This window comes from Pituophis catenifer, unplaced genomic scaffold (assembly GCF_029215685.1).
Source record: "Pituophis catenifer annectens isolate HBS135680 unplaced genomic scaffold, rPitCat1.0.hap2 SCAF_10, whole genome shotgun sequence".
Classification (NCBI taxonomy): Eukaryota; Metazoa; Chordata; class Lepidosauria; order Squamata; family Colubridae; genus Pituophis; species Pituophis catenifer.
The window spans coordinates 19,755,184-19,774,032 of record NW_027256890.1 but is presented as its reverse complement, the minus strand read 5'-3'; the positions used below and the strand labels follow the sequence as shown (position 1 = coordinate 19,774,032).

Below are 18,849 nucleotides of genomic sequence, written 5' to 3'. Positions count from 1 at the left end.
CTTTCCTTCCCTCCCTCCATCTCTTTTCCTTCCTTCCTTCCTTTTTCTTTCTTTCCCTCCCTTCTCTACTCCTTCCCTCTTGCCCTTCTCTATTCTTCCCTCTTCTCTATTCCTTTCTTATTTCCTTCCTTCCCTTTCTCCTCTCTCCCTTCCATTCTTCCATGTCTTTTTTCTTCCTTCCTCCTTTCCTTGCTTCCCTTCTTCCTTGCTTCTTCCCCACTCTCCCTCCCTATTCCTTCTTTCCTTCCCTCCCTCCATCTCTTTTCTTTCCTTCCTTCCTTTTTCTTTCTTTCCCTCCCTTCTCTACTCCTTCCCTCTCGCCCTTCTCTATTCTTCCCTCTTCTCTATTCCTTTCTTATTTCCTTCCTTCCCTTTCTCCTCTCTCCCTTCCATTCTTCCATGTCTTTTGTCTTCCTTCCTCCTTTCCTTGCTTCCCTTCTTCCTTCCTTCCTCTCCACTCTCCCTCCCTATTCCTTCCTTCTTTCCTTCCCTCCCTCCATCTCTTTTCCTTCCTTCCTTCCTTCCTCTTTCTTTCCCTCCCTTCTCTACTCCTTCCCTCTCGCCCTTCTCTATTCTTGATAGTACAGTGGTCTAAGCACCCTGTTATTAACACAGCTACCTGAGTCCTTTGGGAGTAGGGCGGTATACAAATCGAATAAATAATAATAATAATAATAATAATAATAATAATAATAATAATAATAATAATAATATAAGCAGTCGCTTAATTTATATAAGACCCTAAACAGGGACCTACCTATTTAAGAGTGTCAGAGTTGGACGGGGCCTTGGAGGTCATCCAGTCCAACCCCCTGCTCACCCAGGAGACCTATACTAGCGGCTCCCTAGGTGGCTCGGGGACTAAGACGCTGAGCTTGTCGATCAGAAAGGTCGGTGGTTCGAATCCCTGTAGATCTCCTGTGTGAGTAGGGGGTGGTGGACTAGATGACCTCCAAGGTCCCTTACTGTTACTTCGACCCTCCATTTAATACCCAAAGGCGGAAAACAAAAATTTAAACCACAATTTAATCGGCGTAGCCCGTTTCTCCGTCGCTGCTCTCGTCGTCCGAAACCAGATTATCCGGATTGCAGGCAAAACAAGTTTTGCCGAGATCTTTCCAGCAAATCTGGCAGTAAACGGTCTCGCAGTCGGGATTCGAACACGTCAACGAATGGCGGGATTCGGGCCGGTTGCAAAGAATGCATCGCCGGATCAGGAACCGTTTCAAGAAGGGACACCAGCGTCCGATCTGGTTCAACAGCGGCTTTCTCTAAAAAAAAAAAAAAAAAAAAGGAGACCGATGGGGGGGGGGGCTTGGGTTTTTTTTTTTTTTGTTGCAATCCCCCATAATTTTTCCACCAAAAATAAAAAAAATTAAATATTTGATATCGTTGGCTTTCCCGGAAGCCAATTCTTCTTTGCAAAAAAAATAAAATAGCGGCGATTTTGCTGAAAGACGTCAAAAATAACATTTCCGGATTTCCGTTTTGTAAAAAAAAAAAAAAAAAAAAAAAAAAACAGGGCGGGGGGGTGGAATTGCTCGACTTACGACCGCAATGGAGCCCTGTTGCTAAGCGAGACAGGTCTCAAGGGAGTTTGCCCCCCGTTTTACCGCAGTCGTTAAAGTGAATCGCGATTGTTAAGTTAGTCGCTTGGTTGTTAAGTGAATCAAAAGGGGATCATGTGACACACACACACACACCGGGGACACTGCCACCGTCGTAAGTATGAGTCATTTGCCTGGAAAGTGACCCAAGGACTAAACTGGCCCAGAAAAGGAAAATTGGCAACGGGTGTCAAATTCTTTTTAAGTGTTTTTAATTGTTTTGTTTATCGTTTTAATGAATGGGGCCAAATTTATATATATTTTTAACTGTATTTTAATATTTGTATTTGATGTTTTTACTTGGCTGTTCACCGCCCTGAGACCTCAGGGAGAAGGGCGGTATACAAATTCAAAATAAAATAAAATAAAAATAAATAAAATAAATCAACCAGATTTGGGCATCGATGCCAAATGTTTGGGTGGGCCACGAAAACCAACCCTGCGGGGACCGAAGGACGGAGACACCCATCCGTCCCGGGGCTGGGGCTGCCCTGAGGGTGGAGTGCCCCGAAGGAGAAAGGAAGGGGGAAAAAAAAAAACCCCCCGCCTGCCAGCAAATAGGGCGGGGTTGGGAGTTCGAATGCCGCTCCATGCTGGAAGCCGAGCTCCACGTGCCAAAAATATTTGCAGAAGCAGAAATTCATCCGGAAATAACTCGGCGGAAGGTCAACAGGTCTGGCTCAGCGTCAATCCGGGGCTGTTTGACAGAGGACAGGAAGTCCTCGGCTTACGGCCATAAGGGAGCCCCACATTTCCATGGCTTAGTGAGATGCTTGCTCAGGTTTTTGTTCCGTTTTGACGACCATTCTCACCCCCCGTCGTTAAAGTGAATCACAGCACTTGTTAAAAGTTAGTCCGACGGTTGTTAAGTCAATACAGCGTGTGTCCCCCCCTCTCTCCGCCCCCCGCCCCCCCCCTGTGGTGACTTTGCTCGTCGCCAAAAGGGGATCACGGGGGGGACTCCTGCGACCGTCATAAATACAAGTCAGCGGCCGAGCGTCTGAATTTGGACTCTGTGATCGCGGGGATGCTACAACGGTCGTTAAGTGTGAAAAACGGCTCTAGCTCGCTTTTTTCCAGAGCCGTTGTAACTTCAAATGGTCACTAAATGAATCATCGTAAATCGAGGACTACCTGATAGGTGGTCCTCGACCTACGACCGCAGTTGAGTCCCAAAATTTCTGTGACTAAGGGAGATAATTAAGTGAATTCTGCCCCGTTTTACGACCTTCCTTGCCAGAATTGTTGAGTGAATCACTTTTTTTTTTTTTTTTTAAATGGATATTTCTTCTCCGGTCGGTTTCTTCACCTGGCCTACCTCGAAGGGCCGGCACGCTCGGGTTTACTCACCACTCTCTTGCGCCTCCGAGCTCGCAAAATGATGCGTTTGCGTTGCACAATCACGAAAGATATGCGCTGACGCAACATCTCGTTGTAGAGGTAGATAATTCGCTTCTTCTCGCGCTGTCAGGACGGGAGAAAAACACGGATCAAATCTAGGATAGGGGATTCTGGGAGTTCTAGTTCACCTGTTCAGACTGGGGGATTTGGGGAATTGTAGTCCACCCGTGCTGACTAGGGGATTCTGGGAGTTGAAATCTACAGTACCAATGTTAGCTGGGAGACTCTGGGAGTTCTAGTTCACCCATGCTGGCTGGGGGATTCTGGGAGTTCTAGTTCACCTGTTCAGACTGGGGGATTTGGGGAATTATAGTCCACCCGGGCTGGCTGGGGGAGTCTGGGAGTTCTAGTCCACCATTGCTGACTGGGGGATTCTGGGAGTTCTAGTCCACCATTGCTGACTGGGGGATTCTGGGAGTTCTAGTCCACCAGGCTGGCTGGGAGATTCTGGGAGTTCTAGTCCACCATTGCTGACTGGGGGATTCTGGGAGTTCTAGTCCACCCGGGCTGGCTGGGAGATTCTGGGAGTTCTAGTACACCATTGACTGGGGCATTCTGGGAGTTCTAGTCCATCCATGCTGACTAGGAGATTTGGGGAATTATAGTCCACCCATGCTGACTGGGGGATTCTGGGAGTTGAAATCTACAGTACCAATGTTAGTTGGGAGACTCTGGGAGTTCTAGTTCACCCATGCTGGCTGGGGAATTCTGGGAGTTCTAGTTCACCTGTTCAGACTGGGGGATTTGGGGAATTGTAGTCCACCCATGCTGACTAGGGGATTCTGGGAGTTCTAGTCCACCATTGCTGACTGGGGGATTCTGGGAGTTCTAGTCCACCATTGCTGACTGGGGGATTCTGGAAGTTCTAGTCCACCCAGGCTGGCTGGGAGATTCTGGGAGTTCTAATACACCATTGACTGGGGCATTCTGGGAGTTCTAGTCCATCCATGCTGACTAGGAGATTTGGGGAATTATAGTCCACCCATGCTGACTGGGGGATTCTGGGAGTTGAAATCTACAGTACCAATGTTAGTTGGGAGACTCTGGGAGTTCTAGTTCACCCATGCTGGCTGGGGAATTCTGGGAGTTGTAGTCCACCTGTGCTGGTTGCAAGGTTCTGGGAATTGTAGTCCACCCATGCTGGCTGGGAGATTCGGGGAGTTGTAGTCTATCCATGCCGGCTATGGGTTTTGGGGAGTTGTAGTTCCACCTGTGCTGGCTGGGGAATTCTGGAGTTGTAGTCCACCCATACTAGCTGGGGGATTCTGGGACTTGTAGTCCATTCAGGCTGACTGGGTGTTTTGGGAGCTGTAGTTCCACCATGCTAGCTGGGGGATTCTGGAGTTGTAGTCCACCCATGCTTGCACGGGGATTCTGGGAGTTGTAGTCCACTCTCACTGGGTGGGAGATTCTGGGAGTTGTAGTCCACTCACACTGGGTGGGAGATTCTGGGAGTTGTAGTCCACCCGTACTGGCATGGGGATTCTGGGAACTGAATGGTGAAGCGGGGGATTATGGGAGTTGAACTCTGCCCCCTCTATAGACATACAGACACCAATGGATGTAAATTTTGCAACCCTCAATTCTCACCCCCAATTTTTGCACCCAGCACCCCGTCATTTCGGCCTGTCTGCTCCAGTCAGGCCCTTTCCCCCCCTTTTGGGGGGGGGGAGGGGGCTTTGAGGGGCAAACCTGGGAGGGCGACCCCGATCTATTCGCCACCTCCCACCTTGGGGAAATAGAAGGCGGCGATGACCCTCCGGAGACGGAAAACGTAGACTTGCAGGAAACATAGCATCACCAGGGCGCCTAGCGGGATGGCGGTCTTGGCGTACTCATCCTGGCTCATCCCACGCGGTTCTGGCAGACACTCTGGGGAGGGTAGAAGCACAAAGGGGGGGGGGGGTCTGGGGGCCCGGCCGGGCTGCAGATCCTTCAACCGAGGAATACAAACTAGAACCTGCCAATCATAGTCAGCCAATCATGGTTTGTTTCTCAATCTTGGCTGTTTTAAGAAGGGTGGACTTCAACTCCCAGAATTCCTCCAGCTAGCGTAGGAGTTGGAATCCTCCCATGCTGGCTGAGGGATTCTGGGAGTTGGAGTCCTCATATTCTGGCTGAGGGATTCTGGGAGTTGGAGTCCTAATATGCTGGCTGGGGGATTCTGGGAGTTGGAGTCCTCATTTGCTAGCTGGGGGATTCTGGGAGTTGGAGTCCTCATATGCTGGCTGGGGGATTCTGGGAGTTGGAGTCCTAATATGCTGGCTGGGGGATTCTGGGAGTTGGAGTCCTAATATGCTGGCTGAGGGATTCTGGGAGTTGGAGTCCTCCCATGCTGGCTGAGGGATTCTGGGAGTTGGAGTCCTCATTTGCTGGCTGAGGGATTCTGGGAGTTGGAATTCTCATATGCTGGCTGAGGGATTCTGGGATTTGGAGTCCACCTGTGCTGGCTGGGGGATTCTGCGATTTGGAGTCTTCATATGCTGGCTGAGGGATTCTGGGTATTGGAATCCACCCATGTTGGCTGAGGGATTCTGGGAGTTGGAGTCCTCATATTCTGGCTGGGGGATTCTGGGTGTTGGAGTCCTCATATTCTGGCTGGGGGATTCTGGGTGTTGGAGTCCTCATATGCTGGCTGAGGGATTCTGGGAGTTGGAGTCCTCTCATTCTGGCCTGGGAATTTGGGGAATCGAAACTGCCCATGTTGGTGGGGGATTCTGGGAGTTGGAGTCCTCATATTCTGGCTGGGGGATTCTGGGTGTTGGAGTCCTCATACGCTGGCTGGGGGATTCTGGGAGTTGGAGTCCTCTCATTCTGGCCTGGGAATTTGGGGAATCGAAACTGCCCATGTTGGTGGGGGATTCTGGGTGTTGGAGTCCTCCCATGCTGACTGGGGAGTTCTGGCAATTGAAGCCCATCCATCTCAAAAATGCCACCTTTGTTGTAGAGCCTCCAGCAGCAGAGGAAGTCTAGCAGCAAAACCCACCCTTGAAAACATCTGATTGGCTGAACAGAAGCCGTCCCCTTCCCCGCTCTGGGGCCAGGTGACCCCCCGCCCTTACGCAGGTTGTTGGTCTCCATCACCATTTCGGAGGACGTGTTCAGGGCCCCGATGGTGCTCCGGAGGAGACGGGCCATCATGGTTTGTCCGCCAACCTTGACTTCCAAGTGGTGGCTGCCTGCGTGGAAGGCAGGGGAAGGTTTGGTTAAGCCAGCTTTGGTTAAACCAGAGTTTCTCAGCCTGGCCTCAAAGTCATCCCTAGGGTTGAGTGGAGGCGGGTGGGATTTGAATTCGGGTCTCCCAGTCTGGCACTTTCCAACACTGGAAGGTTTTCAAGAAGAGACTGAAGGGGGTTGGACTAGAAGACCTCTGATGACCCTCCCAACTCTGTTATTCTGCTTTTCTTTCTTTCTTCCTTTCCTTTTCTTTCTTTCTTTCTTTCTTTCTTTCTTTCTTTCTTTCTTTCTTTCTTCCTTTCCTTCCTTCTTTCTTTCTTTCTTTTCCTTCCTTCCTTTTTCTTCCTTCCTTCCTTCTGTTCTTTCTTTCTTTTTCCTTCCTTCCCTCCCTCCCTCCTAGGGGGTTGGATTAGAAGGCCTCCAAGGTCCCAATTCTGCTAATCTGCTACTCTTCCTTCTTTTCTCCCTTCCTCCTCTGTCTCCTTCCTTCCTTCCTTCCTTCCTTCCTCTCATTTTTCCTCCCTCCTTCCTTCCCATTCTTTCTTTCTTCCTTCCTTCCTCCTTCCCATCATTTTTCCTTCCTTCCTTAGTCCTTTCCTTCCTTCTTTCCTTAGTCCGTTCCTTCCTTCTTTCCTCCCTCCCTCCCATCATTTTTCCTTCCTTCCTTAGTCCTTTCCTTCCTTCTTTCCTTCCTTCCTTCCTTCTTCCTTCCTCCTTCCTTCTTCCTTCCTTCTTTCCTTCCTTCCTTTTCCTCCCTCCCTCCCATTTTTCCTCCCTCCTTCCTTCCCATTCTTTCTTTCTTCCTTCCTTCCTCCCTCCCATCATTTTTCCTTCCTTCCTTCCTTAGTCCTTTCCTTCCTTCTTTCCTTAGTCCGTTCCTTCCTTCCTTCCTTCTTTCCTCCCTCCCTCCCATCATTTTTCCTTCCTTCCTTCCTTAGTCTTTTCCTTCCTTCCTTCCTTCTTTCCTCCCTTCCTCCCATCATTTTTCCTTCCTTCCTTCCTTAGTCCTTTCCTTCCTTCCTTCCTTCCTTCCTTCCTTCCTTCCTTCCTTCCTTCCTTCCTCCTTCCTTCCTTCCTTTTCCTCCCTCCCTCCCATTTTTCCTCCCTCCTTCCTTCCCATTCTTTCTTTCTTCCTTCCTTCCTCCCTCCCATCATTTTTCCTTCCTTCCTTCCTTAGTCCTTTCCTTCCTTCTTTCCTTCGTCCGTTCCTTCCTTCCTTCCTTCTTTCCTCCCTCCCTCCCATCATTTTTCCTTCCTTCCTTCCTTCCTTCCTTCCTTCCTTCCTTCCTTCCTTCCTTCCTTCCTTCCTTCCTTCCTTCCTTCCAGGGGCTTTCAACAGGAAACTGGACAATAATTTGTCTGAAACGGTCAAGGATTTCCTGCCTGGGCATGTGGTTGGACTAAATGACCTCCGAGGTCCCTCCCGACCGTTCTACCTTCCCCACTGATCTCAATTCATTGCATTAAACGAAATCGTCCTTGGGTGTGAATTCGATTTCTCCTCTGCCCAAGGACTGAGGGCTGGGCCATTGGAGTGGGGCGGAAGGGGGGGGGAGAAGAGGGGAACCGGCTGCCCTTCCAGACCAGGGTGCGGATTCATCCAAGGAGGGTGGGGCAGGGGTCAGAGGTCGGCACTCACTGCGGAAGGAATACTGAATGAAGGAATGATTTCGGATGGTGCTGAAGATGGTGAAGAGCAGGGAGTCCAGGGCACACGCCATCAGCAGGAAGACCAGGGGGGGAAGGCAGCCCAGCAGCTCCAGGAACTGGGGAGGGGGTGAGTGGGTTGGAAAGAGCAGAGAAGAAAGGGAAGAGAGAGAGAAAGAGGGAGGAATGGAAGGACAGGGAAGGAGGCAAGGAAGGAAGGAAGGGGGAAAAAATAGGGAGGAACAAGCGAAAAGGAGGAAGAAAGAAAGGAAAAAGTAAAGGGAGGGAGGGAGGGAGGGAAAGACAAAGAGAAAAGGATGGAAAGGAGGGAGGAAAGGAAGGAAGGAAAGGATAGGAGGAAAAATAAAAGAGGAAAGAAGGGGAAAAATAAAGTGAGTGAGGAAGGAAGGAATGAGAGGGAAGAAGGAAAAGAGAAAAGAGGATGGCAAGAAAAAGTAAAGGGAAGGGAGGAGGAAGGAAAGAGGGAGGAATGGAAGGACAGGGAAGGAAGAAAGGAAATAATAGGAGGAACAAGTGAAAAGGAGGAAGGAAGAAAGGAAAAAGTAAAGGGAGGGAGGAAAAGACAAAGAGAAAAGGATGGAAAGGAGGGAGGAAAGGAAGGAAGGAAAGGATAGGAGGAAAAATAAAAGGAAGAAGGAAAGAAGGGAAAAATAAAGTGAGTGAGTGAGGAAGGAAGGAATGAGAGGGAAGAAGGAAAAGAGAAAAGAGGATGGCAAGAAAAAGGAAAGGGAAGGGAGGGAGGAAGGAAAGAGGGAGGAATGGAAGGACAGGGAAGGAAGAAAGGAAGGAGGAAATAATAGGAGGAACAAGCAAAAAGGAGGAAAGAAAGGAAAAAGTAAAGGGAGGGAGGGAGGGAGGAAGGAAGGAAAGGAAGGAAGGAAAGGAAAGGAGAAAAAGGAAAGGATAGGAGGAAAAGTAAAAGGAAGAAGGAAAGAAGGGAAACATAAAGGGAGTGAGTCAGGAAGGAATGAGAGGGAAGAAGGAAAAGAGGAAAGTGGATGGAAAGAAAAAGTAAAGGGAAGGGAGGAAGGAGGAAGGAAGGAAGGAAGGAAAAGAGAAAGGAAAGGATGGAAGAAAGAAGTAAAGGGGAGGGAGGAAAGAAGAAGTATGGATGTAATGCAGGGAGTGAGGGAAGGAAGGAAGGAAGGAAGGAAGGAAGGAAGGAAGGAAGGAAGGAAAGAAGGATGGGAGGGGATGAATAGTCAGCTGAGATCTGAAATTATGAACACTGAGAATGAATGCAGAGGGCGATCTCTGGCCTTTGCTCTCACCCATAGGGTCATCAGGGACCACCCACCCACCCCCTTCCCCCTTGCCCTCTCCACCTCTCCCCACCTCCCCCCACCTCCCTGTGCCCCCCCTCCCGCTGGCACTAACCACACTCTTGGTCTCCGCTGGCTGGAAGGCCAGGCGCAGGGGGTCGATGATCCGGCTCTCCTCCGCACGGCGCAGGGGCAGAAGAGTCCGCTTTCTCTGCACATTTGGGGGCGGGGAGGGGGGGGGAAAGGGGACACAGAGCCCCCCCTGAAGCTGAACTACCAAACTACAAAAACTCTCTTTGCCGCCAGCCTTTTTTTTGCATCGGAGACTTCAAGATAGACTGCTGCTGGTGCTGGAGGTTCCATTAGAGGGATGGATGCGATCCCTCCCAACAAACCCACATGCACAGGTTTCTGGGACCCTTGGCCCACCTCTCTAATGTCTCCCCCTCGCCAACCCCCCCATTCCACACACACACACACACACCCAGCCTCATTCACCTGTTTGCGGCGTCTTGCGTCAATCTGCCGGAAGTAACGGGAGACATAGAGGTTATCGAAACGGATGTCTTCGTTGTATTTGTTGGTGTAGGAATAAGCCCTGGGAAAGAGAAGGAGGCACGCACGGAAACTTCTCTCAGCAAGGGGAAAGAAAGAAAGAAAGAAAGAAAGAAAGAAAGAAAGAAAGAAAGAAAGAAAGAAAGAAAGAAAGAAAGAAAGAAAGAAAGAAAGAAAGAAAGAAAAAGAAAGGCAGGCAGAGAGAGAGAGAGAAAGAAAGAAAGAAAGAGAAAGAAAGAACAAGAAAGAAAGAAAGAAAGAAAGAAAGAAAGAAAGAAGAAGGAAGGAAGGAGGAAGAAGAAAGAAGGAAAGAAAGAAAGAAGGAAGGAAAAGGAAAGAAGGAAGAAAAAAGGAAGGAAGGAAGAAAGAAGGAAGGAAGGAAAGAAGCAGGGAAGAAAGAAAGAAGAAAAAGAAAAAAGGAAGGAAAGAAGGAAGGAAGAAAAGAGAAAGAAAGAAGGAAGAAAGGAAATAAAGAAGGAAGGAAGAAAAAAGAAAGAAAGAAGAAAGAAAGAAAGAAAAGAAAAAGAAAGGAAAGGAAGGAAGGAAGAAAAGAGAAAGAAGAAAGAAAGAAGAATGAAGAACGAAGAAAGAAGAAAGGAAGAAAAAAGGTAGGAAAGAGGGAAGAAAAGAGAAAGAAGGAAGGAAGGAAGGGAGAAAAAAGAAGGAAGGAAGGAAGAAAAGAAGGAAGGACAGGGAAGCAAGCAAGCAAGGAGGGAGGGGAGGGAGGAAGGAGGGAGGAAGGAAGGAACGAAATAAAGGGAGGGGAATGAGGGAGGTGAAGGAGGGAGGGATGGAGGAAGGAAGGAAGGAAGAGAAAGAAAGAAAGAGATAGATAGATGTAGATAGATAAAGAGAGAAACAAAAATAGATAGATAGATGATAGAGAGACAAAAATAGATAAATAAATAGAGACAAGAGAGAGAGAGAGAGAGAGAGAGAGAGAGATAGATAGATGATAGAGAGACAAAAATAGATAAATAGAGACAAGAGAGAGAGAGAGAGAGAGATAGATAGATAGATGATAGAGAGACAAAAATAGATAAATAGAGACAAGAGAGAGAGAGAGAAATAGATAGATAGATAGATAGATAGATAGATAGATAGATAGATAGATAGATGATAGAGAGACAAAAATAGATAAATAAATAGAGACAGGAGAGAGAGAGAGAGAGAGAGAGAGATAGATAGATAGATGATAGAGAGACAAAAATAGATAAATAAATAGAGACAAGAGAGAGAGAGAGAAATAGATAGATAGATAGATAGATAGATAGATGATAGATAGATAGATAGATAGATAGATAGATAGATAGATAGATAGATAGATGATAGAGAGACAAAAATAGATAAATAAATAGAGACGAGAGAGAGAAATAGATGATAGATAGATAGATAGATAGATAGATAGATAGATAGATAGATAACGCAGGTCAGAGCCCCCTACCCTTCGCCCACCCTTCGACTCACGAGGCGAAAACCAGGAGGAACATGCAGGAGAGGAGAGCCCGGGTGAGGGTGAGGGCCGTGCCCAGCTCTTTGCCACTCTGGTAGAGCTGCTCGTTGACGTTGTCCACCAGGTGTTTGTGGGAAGACAGGTTCGCCCCCACCAGCATCTCTTGCTGCTCTTCCTGGGGGGGGGGGGAGAAGGAAAACGGAGGGAGGGTCGTAAGTGTGAAACACAGTCCTTTTTGGACGGTCACTAAACAAACAGTCGTAAGTCCAGGACTGCCTGTCTGTTGCCCTTTCCCCCCCACCCCACCCCGAATGAGATACATCACGAATTGCTCAGACCAGGTTCAACAAACCTTGATCTATCCGACAGACCTGGATGACAACGCTGGCTGTGAAATCTTGGTTTAAATTGTCCACCGAGCCATTCACCCGGTCGTACGTTTGCCCAAAGTTGCCTTCCACGGGGATCTTGTCCCGGCACCACGTGTTCATCACTGCAGGAGACAGAGAGAGAGTGGAGGGAGGAGAATGACGAGATCGAGCAAGCGAGCCAGGTTGCAAAAATAAATATTTTGCTTTTCCTTTTTTTTTCTTTTTTTTTAAATTTAAAAAGTTTTTTATTTTAAACACATTAAAACAAAACAACACAAGAGAGAGAGGAGGGAGGGGAATGACGAGATCGAGCAAGCGAGCCAGGTTGCAAAAAATAAATATTTTGCTTTTCCTTTTTTTTTTCTTTTTTTTTTAATTTAAAAAGTTTTTTATTTTAAACACATTAAAACAAAACAACACAAGAGAGAGAGGAGGGAGGGGAATGACGAGATCGAGCAAGCGAGCCAGGTTGCAAATATATATATATATATATATATATATTTTCCAAGGGAGGGAGGGAGAGAAGGAGGGGAGTCTGGGTAAGACTGTACCGCTTGGCAGGATGGCTTCACACCCGTTTCCAAGGTCCTTGCAGGTGGAAAGGTAGGGAAGGAATTCCCGATGAGTGGTTTTTCCTCGCAAAAGCTAGCTTTCTAGCTGCGGGGAAGTCACTCGCCTTTGGCCAAATGGCAAAGGAAGCTGAATTTCATGGGAATGCAGAGCAGGTGGTTGACCAGGGGCACGGCGATCGTCTTCATGCAAGACTGATGTTTGGTCTGGAACCAGGTTTGACAACGCTTGACGGCCTGCTGGATGATACCTGCAAGGAAGGAGGAATCCCCACATTTTCCCCAAGAGTTTGAGGGTTCAAATCTCCCCAAGCGAAGGAAGTTTGGAAAACCCATTCCCTTCTAGTCCAGCTTCAGGCACGAAAGCCGGCTGGGTGACTTTGGGCCAATCACCAGGAGACGGGGAGTTCTAGCCCCACCTTAGGCATGAAAGCCAGGTGACTTTGAGCCAATCACCAGGAGACGGGGAGTTCTAGTGCCGCCTTAGGCCTGAAAACCAGGTGACTTTGAGCCAATCACCAGGAGACGGTGAGTTCTAGACCTGCCTTAGGCCTGAAAGCCAGCTGGGTGACTTTGGGCCAATCACCAGGAGACGGTGAGTTCTAGTCTCACCTTAGACATGAAAACCAGGTGACTTTGGGCCAATCACCAGGAGACGGTGAGTTCTAGTCTCACCTTAGACATGAAAACCAGGTGACTTTGGGCCAATCACCAGGAGACGGTGAGTTCTAGTCTCACCTTAGACATGAAAGCCAGGTGACTTTGGGCCAATCACCAGGAGACGGTGAGTTCTAGTCCTACCTTAGACCTGAAAACCAGGTGACTTTGGGCCAATCACCAGGAGACGGTGAGTTCTAGTCTCACCTTAGACATGAAAGCCAGGTGACTTTGGGCCAATCACCAGGAGACGGTGAGTTCTAGTCTCACCTTAGACCTGAAAACCAGGTGACTTTGGGCCAATTACCAGGAGACGGTGAGTTCTAGTCCTACCTTAGACCTGAAAACCAGATGACTTTGGGCCAATTACCAGGAGACGGTGAGTTCTAGTCCCGCCATAAGCATGAAAGCCAGCTGGGTGACTTTGAGCCAATCACCAGGAGACGGTGAGTTCTAGTCTCACCTTAGACATGAAAACCAGGTGACTTTGGGCCAATCACCAGGAGACAGGGAGTTCTAGTCCCGCCTTAGGCCTGAAAACCAGGTGACTTTGGGCCAATCACCAGGAGACGGTGAGTTCTAGTCTCACCTTAGACATGAAAGCCAGGTGACTTTGGGCCAATCACCAGGAGACGGTGAGTTCTAGTCTCACCTTAGACCTGAAAGCCAGGTGACTTTGGGCCAATCACCAGGAGACGGTGAGTTCTAGTCTCACCTTAGACCTGAAAACCAGGTGACTTTGGGCCAATCACCAGGAGACAGGGAGTTCTAGTCCTACCTTAGACCTGAAAACCAGGTGACTTTGGGCCAATCACCAGGAGACGGTGAGTTCTAGTCTCACCTTAGACATGAAAGCCAGGTGACTTTGGGCCAATCACCAGGAGACGGTGAGTTCTAGTCTCACCTTAGACCTGAAAACCAGGTGACTTTGGGCCAATTACCAGGAGACGGTGAGTTCTAGTCCTACCTTAGACCTGAAAACCAGATGACTTTGGGCCAATTACCAGGAGACGGTGAGTTCTAGTCCCGCCATAAGCATGAAAGCCAGCTGGGTGACTTTGAGCCAATCACCAGGAGACTGGGAGTTCTAGTCCCGCCTTAGCCATGAAAGCCAGCTGGGTGACTTTGAGCCAATCACCAGGAGACGGTGAGTTCTAGTCCTACCTTAGACCTGAAAGCCAGCTGGGTGACTTTGAGCCAATCACCAGGAGACGGTGAGTTCTAGTCCCACCTTAGCCATGAAAGCCAGCTGGGTGACTTTGAGCCAATCACCAGGAGACGGTGAGTTCTAGTCCTACCTTAGACCTGAAAACCAGGTGACTTTGGGCCAATCACCAGGAGACGGTGAGCCGGCTAAGGAATTCTGGGAGTTGAGTCTTAAAGCTGCCCATATTTAGACATGCCAGCTCTGGGGGTTTGAAATCTCAGCCGAAACTTCTTACTTTTGCAACGCATCCGCGTCTTCGCCTCGTAGACTTCCTGCGTCGAGGCGCTCCCTTCAGCTTCGCGCACCAATCGGCTCTCCGTGCCGGCTCGGCTCGTCACTTGCTTGTTCAGCTCCGTGAAGGAGCGTGAGATATTTTGGGACTCGCTTCTCAAAGTCTTCCCACTTCTCTGCGTTGGAAAACAGCCGTGAGAGCCAAAGCAGAAGCCCCTGGCGAGCCGAGTAACTTCATGAGGACTAGAAACCTACGCTGGGAAGATCTTTCTCCCTGCGTTGCCTCTTTGCACGACCAGCTTTGGACACAGCAGCCAATTTATTTAATATTTTTAAAATTATTTTAAATTGATGTTTATCTTGTTTTTAAATAGGCTGTACACTGCCCTGAGTCCTTCGGGAGAAGGGCGGTATAGAAATAAAATTATTATTATTATTATTATTATTATTATTATTATTATTATTATTATTATTATTATTATTATTATTATTATTATTGTCTAAAATCCGTGTTTCTTAACCCTGGCAAAACTTTAAGATGGGTGGACCTCAATTCCCAGAATTCCTCTGTCGGCGTGGTGGCTGGGGGATTCTGGGAGTTGAAGTCCACTCATCTTAAAGTTGCTAAGGTTGAAATAACATGTTAAATCATGCAGATATAAAGGAAGTATACTCGGCCCACCGAGCATGCTGGGCAGATAATAATCAAAAATCAAGATGTTAATTCTTTAATGTGCCCTTTTACCATAAAAAGGAAAATTAATACTGGATTTTATTTAATTCAGGCTACAATGCCCTAAAAACTCATCTCTTTCAGTTAGCCGGTCTCTCTTGATTTTATGATTTTATGGTTGATTTTAAATTTTGAGATGGATTTTAAATTGATAAATTTTAAACTATGGGCCAAATTTAATTATTTTAAATCTATTTTTAATCGTACTTTATGTATAAATGTTTTATTTTGGCTGTTCATCGCCCTGAGTCCGAAAGGAGAAGGGCGGTATAGAAATTTGAATAATAAATAAATAAATAAATAAATAAATAAATAAATAAACAAATACACTAAAATGAGCCTCCAAACAGCATTTTAATAGCAGATGGAACTCCAAAACCCATAACAGGCAGCTAAATTGGCACCAATGGATTTACTATTTACTACTATTTATTATTGAGGGGGTTGGACTAGATGACCTACAAGGTCCCTTCCAACTAATCAAATCTAATCTACTTCATCATTTTGAAATTTAAAGATGAGCCGCAAGTTACGGAAATGGCATTAAAGCTCTTTCGTGGAATTACAATTCTCCTCCGGCCTTTTAATAAACCGCCCCTCAAGAGGACTAGCCCCTTGGCAAGCCTCCACGCCGTGTTATTCTCACCACCATGTCTTTGAGGATTTTCCGCATCGGCGCCAAGGAAATTTTCCACGCTTTTTTGGAGTTTTCAATCTGTAATTCCACCGTGCAGCTGATGGATCGCACCACTTCCCCGAGATTGTGCCGAATATTTGCCACCGGGCCTGCCAAGGGGGATAGAGAAAAAGAAGACGATAGAATAGGGGGGACCAGAGGTTCCAAATTTTCCAAGTTGAGGGACAGAAAAGGCGCTAGTCCACATTGGCAATTGAAGCTGAAAAGGGAAGGAAAAAAGCAGCCACGCTATTATCAAAAGTGAGGAAATGCTGCCCTCCGGTGGCTGAGCGTGGAACTATCTCCCTCCAAAAAATATTATTATTATTATTTTATTATTTATTAGATTTCTATACCGCCCTACTCCCGAAGGACTCAGGGCGGTGCACAGCCAGACAATAAAAACACATACAATACAAAATTTAAAAAATAGAATAAAATCAAATTAAATAATTTTGGCCCCGACAAATTTAAATACAATATTAAAACATCCCAAAGGGGGAGTTTAATGCTGCCCTCTAGTGGCTCGATGCGACAATCGCAGCTTAAAAAGGACGCTCATAAAAATATTGCATGTTATAATATTCTTTTTTTAGAACTGAGTGTCTCTCTCTATTTATATCTGACGTTTGCATAGAGAGGTACAATTTCAGAGGGCAATTGCAGGATAAATGGCCTTCGGCGTTTAATGTGGAAATTTTCCTCCTTGGTTTTTTTTTTCCCTTTTAAAATCTTTTTCCCCCGTTTAGGAACAGAAGGACAGAAAGAGAAAAAGAAAAGAAAAATGAATATATAAAATAGACTTCGCAATTCTGATCAGTTTCTGGGCAGCAAATCCATCTTAAAGAAAGTCTGTTTCCATCATTTAAGAATCAAGCTGGGTGACTTTGGGCCAATCACTAGGAGACTGGGAGTTCTAGTCCCACCTTAGACACAAAAGCCAGCTGGGTGACTTCGGGCCAATCACCAGGAGACTGGGAGTTCTAATCCCGCCTTAGGCATGAAAGGCAGCTGGGTGACTTCGGGCCAATCACCAGGAGACTGGGAGTTCTAGTCCCACTTTAGGCATGAAAACCTGCTGGGTGACTCAATCACCAGGAGACTGGGAGTTCTAGTCCCGCCTTAGGCCTGAAAACCAGGTGACTTTGGGCCAATCACTAGGAGATGGTGAGTTCTAGTTTCACTTTAGGCATGAAAGCCAGCTGGGTGACTTTGAGCCAATCACCAGGAGACGGGGAGTTCTAGTCCCACCTTAGGCCTGAAAACCAGGTGACTTTGGGCCAATCACCAGGAGATTGGGAGTTCTAGGATTATTGTAGGAGGGGAAAATAGGAGGAGGAAGGAGAGTTAGATATGTTTGTAGCTTTTGAGCTGGTTAAAAAGACCACAAAGGCAGGATATCGTCCCGTAAAGTGAATAAAAATCTCGGTACCGTCGTAGACAGTGGCTAACATGTACGTGAGAATATAAAGCCGTCCTTCCTTTCCCAGGAATTTGGGAACCACCAAGAGGCTGGCGCAACGGAATTGCGGAGAGACGCCCCATCCGACGGCCGCCACGCCTGGAGAAAAGAGGGCACAACCTGTCAGAACCTTGCCGGATGGCACCCCTGGTTGCCCATAATATCTGGTAGAATAGATAGGAAAACGGTTATAATAAAGAAGTGTGGAAAGAAAGAAGAGGAAGGGGGAAAAAAATGCATTTCCAGCCTCTGGAGGGCCTCCGGGAAGCTGGGGAAGGCAGTTTTTGCCCTCCCCAGACGCCAAGAAAATCTCGGGTGCCTGGGGAGGGCAAAAAACAGACCTACCGTGCCATCACGTGCCAAAAGTGGGGAGGAAGCACAGAGGGTGGGGTGCATTGAATTATGGATGTGGGCATGCATGCGCACGACTCCCCCCCCACACACTACCCCCGCTTTTGGCACGCGATGGCCAAAAGGTTAGCCGTCACTGGACTAGATGACCTCCAAGGTCCAACTCTGTTAATCTGGCGAGGAGGGGGTGAGGAAAACTTCCCCCCTATTTTTTTTCTCTCTCTGCCGGGATCTTGCTTTCTCTTCCGAAGCCAGTTCTTACCTGCCATGCCAGCCAACAATTCGATTTTCGTCTGTTCCCGGATGGTCATGGGAAAAATCAGGATTTTGGCAAGACCTGGGGAACCAAGAATTCTAGATTTTAAGAACAATCGTTGAAGGGGGGGTGGGTGGGAGAGAAAGGCAGCAGGTGTCTGATTTTATTCCCCCGCTCCCACCCCCGGCAGCGTCAAAAATGATTCTTTTTCAAAGCCAGATTCTCGGGGTTTTCTTTAACAAGATTTATTGAGAATTCCAGCAATTGAGCGATAGATTCGACTGTTTTCTATACAGGCATCAACCTGGTTTTTTTTTTTTTTTTTTCTTGGTGCGTGTGTATTTTCTCTCCCGGCTCGCCACGGGTTCTGGGACTTACTCAACGCAAATAATATCCCGAGTCCAGCCCCGAGAAAAAACTTGGTAGGTCGAAATTCGTCAGGTTCACTCCACAGGAAGGAAACGAAGATTTGGGGTAAGAAAGAACTCAGGAAGCGCTTCAGGGCTGAGCAGAAGGGGGGAAAATGACACCGTCAGAAGGCAGATTTAAAACAGTATTTAAAATTTATCCGGATTTTCTTTACATTGGAGATTAGATGCATATTTGAGCAGGGTATGGAATGCATTTAATTCTATCTATCTATCTATCTATCTATCTATCTATCTATCTATCTATCTATCTATCTTCTAACTATCTATCATCTTTCTCTATCATCTCTCATCACCGTATTTCATTTCCTTTTGACCCCCCCCCCCCGAAGGTTGGATCTGCTACTCAACGTTCTCTTGAGGACTAGAGCCTTGGAGGCCGGTTTTCTTCCCCGCTAAATCGGGTCTGTGAAATCATATTTTGTTCTCTCTCTCGACTCACTCGTGTTGGGCGACTTGAAATGCTTCTCTTTCTGCCTTTTCAGCCTCCGATATTTCCCTCCCATATCTGTGGTTCGAAGGCTGGCTGGACCGATTCAAAGCCCCCCGCGAAGCCAGAAATTCAAATTCACCTTTGAAACATTCTAGAAAACCGGATCAATTCCGGCAAAGTCTTTATTAGAAGGCTGATGTCACAGAAGCAACAGTTATATGAGGATGTTCTATATTGTAATTCGAGCTAGAATCATACAAGGGGCTGCTTTATCAAAATAGGCCCAGTTCCCCGCAGCGAGAAAACTAGCATGTCAGGGAAAAGGAGCTGTTTAGCCTGATCTGCTACATTT

General features: G+C 47.3%; 1 protein-coding gene across 1 annotated transcript; it reads right to left on the bottom strand.

The window, feature by feature from the left end:
- Positions 1 to 1,025: 1,025 nt before the first annotated feature.
- On the bottom strand, positions 1,026 to 18,570 carry DCST1 (DC-STAMP domain containing 1). Its single transcript, XM_070950268.1, has 16 exons — positions 18,507 to 18,570; positions 18,015 to 18,140; positions 17,643 to 17,717; positions 17,000 to 17,128; positions 15,538 to 15,677; positions 14,163 to 14,334; positions 12,171 to 12,314; positions 11,495 to 11,616; positions 11,138 to 11,298; positions 9,614 to 9,713; positions 9,231 to 9,326; positions 7,825 to 7,951; positions 6,071 to 6,187; positions 4,738 to 4,880; positions 2,958 to 3,071; positions 1,026 to 1,271 (listed from the first exon to the last, which is right to left on the bottom strand). Exons 1-16 carry the CDS (start codon positions 18,568 to 18,570, stop codon positions 1,026 to 1,028), a joined length of 2,076 nt encoding a protein of 691 aa, XP_070806369.1.
- Positions 18,571 to 18,849: the final 279 nt, after the last annotated feature.

Bases quoted from the DNA above. Each gene is read 5' to 3' on its own strand.
- DCST1 (XM_070950268.1), bottom strand. From the start codon at position 18,570: ATGGGAGGGAAATATCGGAGGCTGAAAAGGCAGAAAGAGAAGCATTTC. The intron at 17,718-18,014 runs GTAAGTCCCAGA...TTGGTTCCCCAG, and splicing joins CGGGATATTATTTGCGTTGA to GTCTTGCCAAAATCCTGATT. The intron at 4,881-6,070 runs GTAAGGGCGGGG...TACCCTCCCCAG, and splicing joins GATGGAGACCAACAACCTGC to AGTGTCTGCCAGAACCGCGT.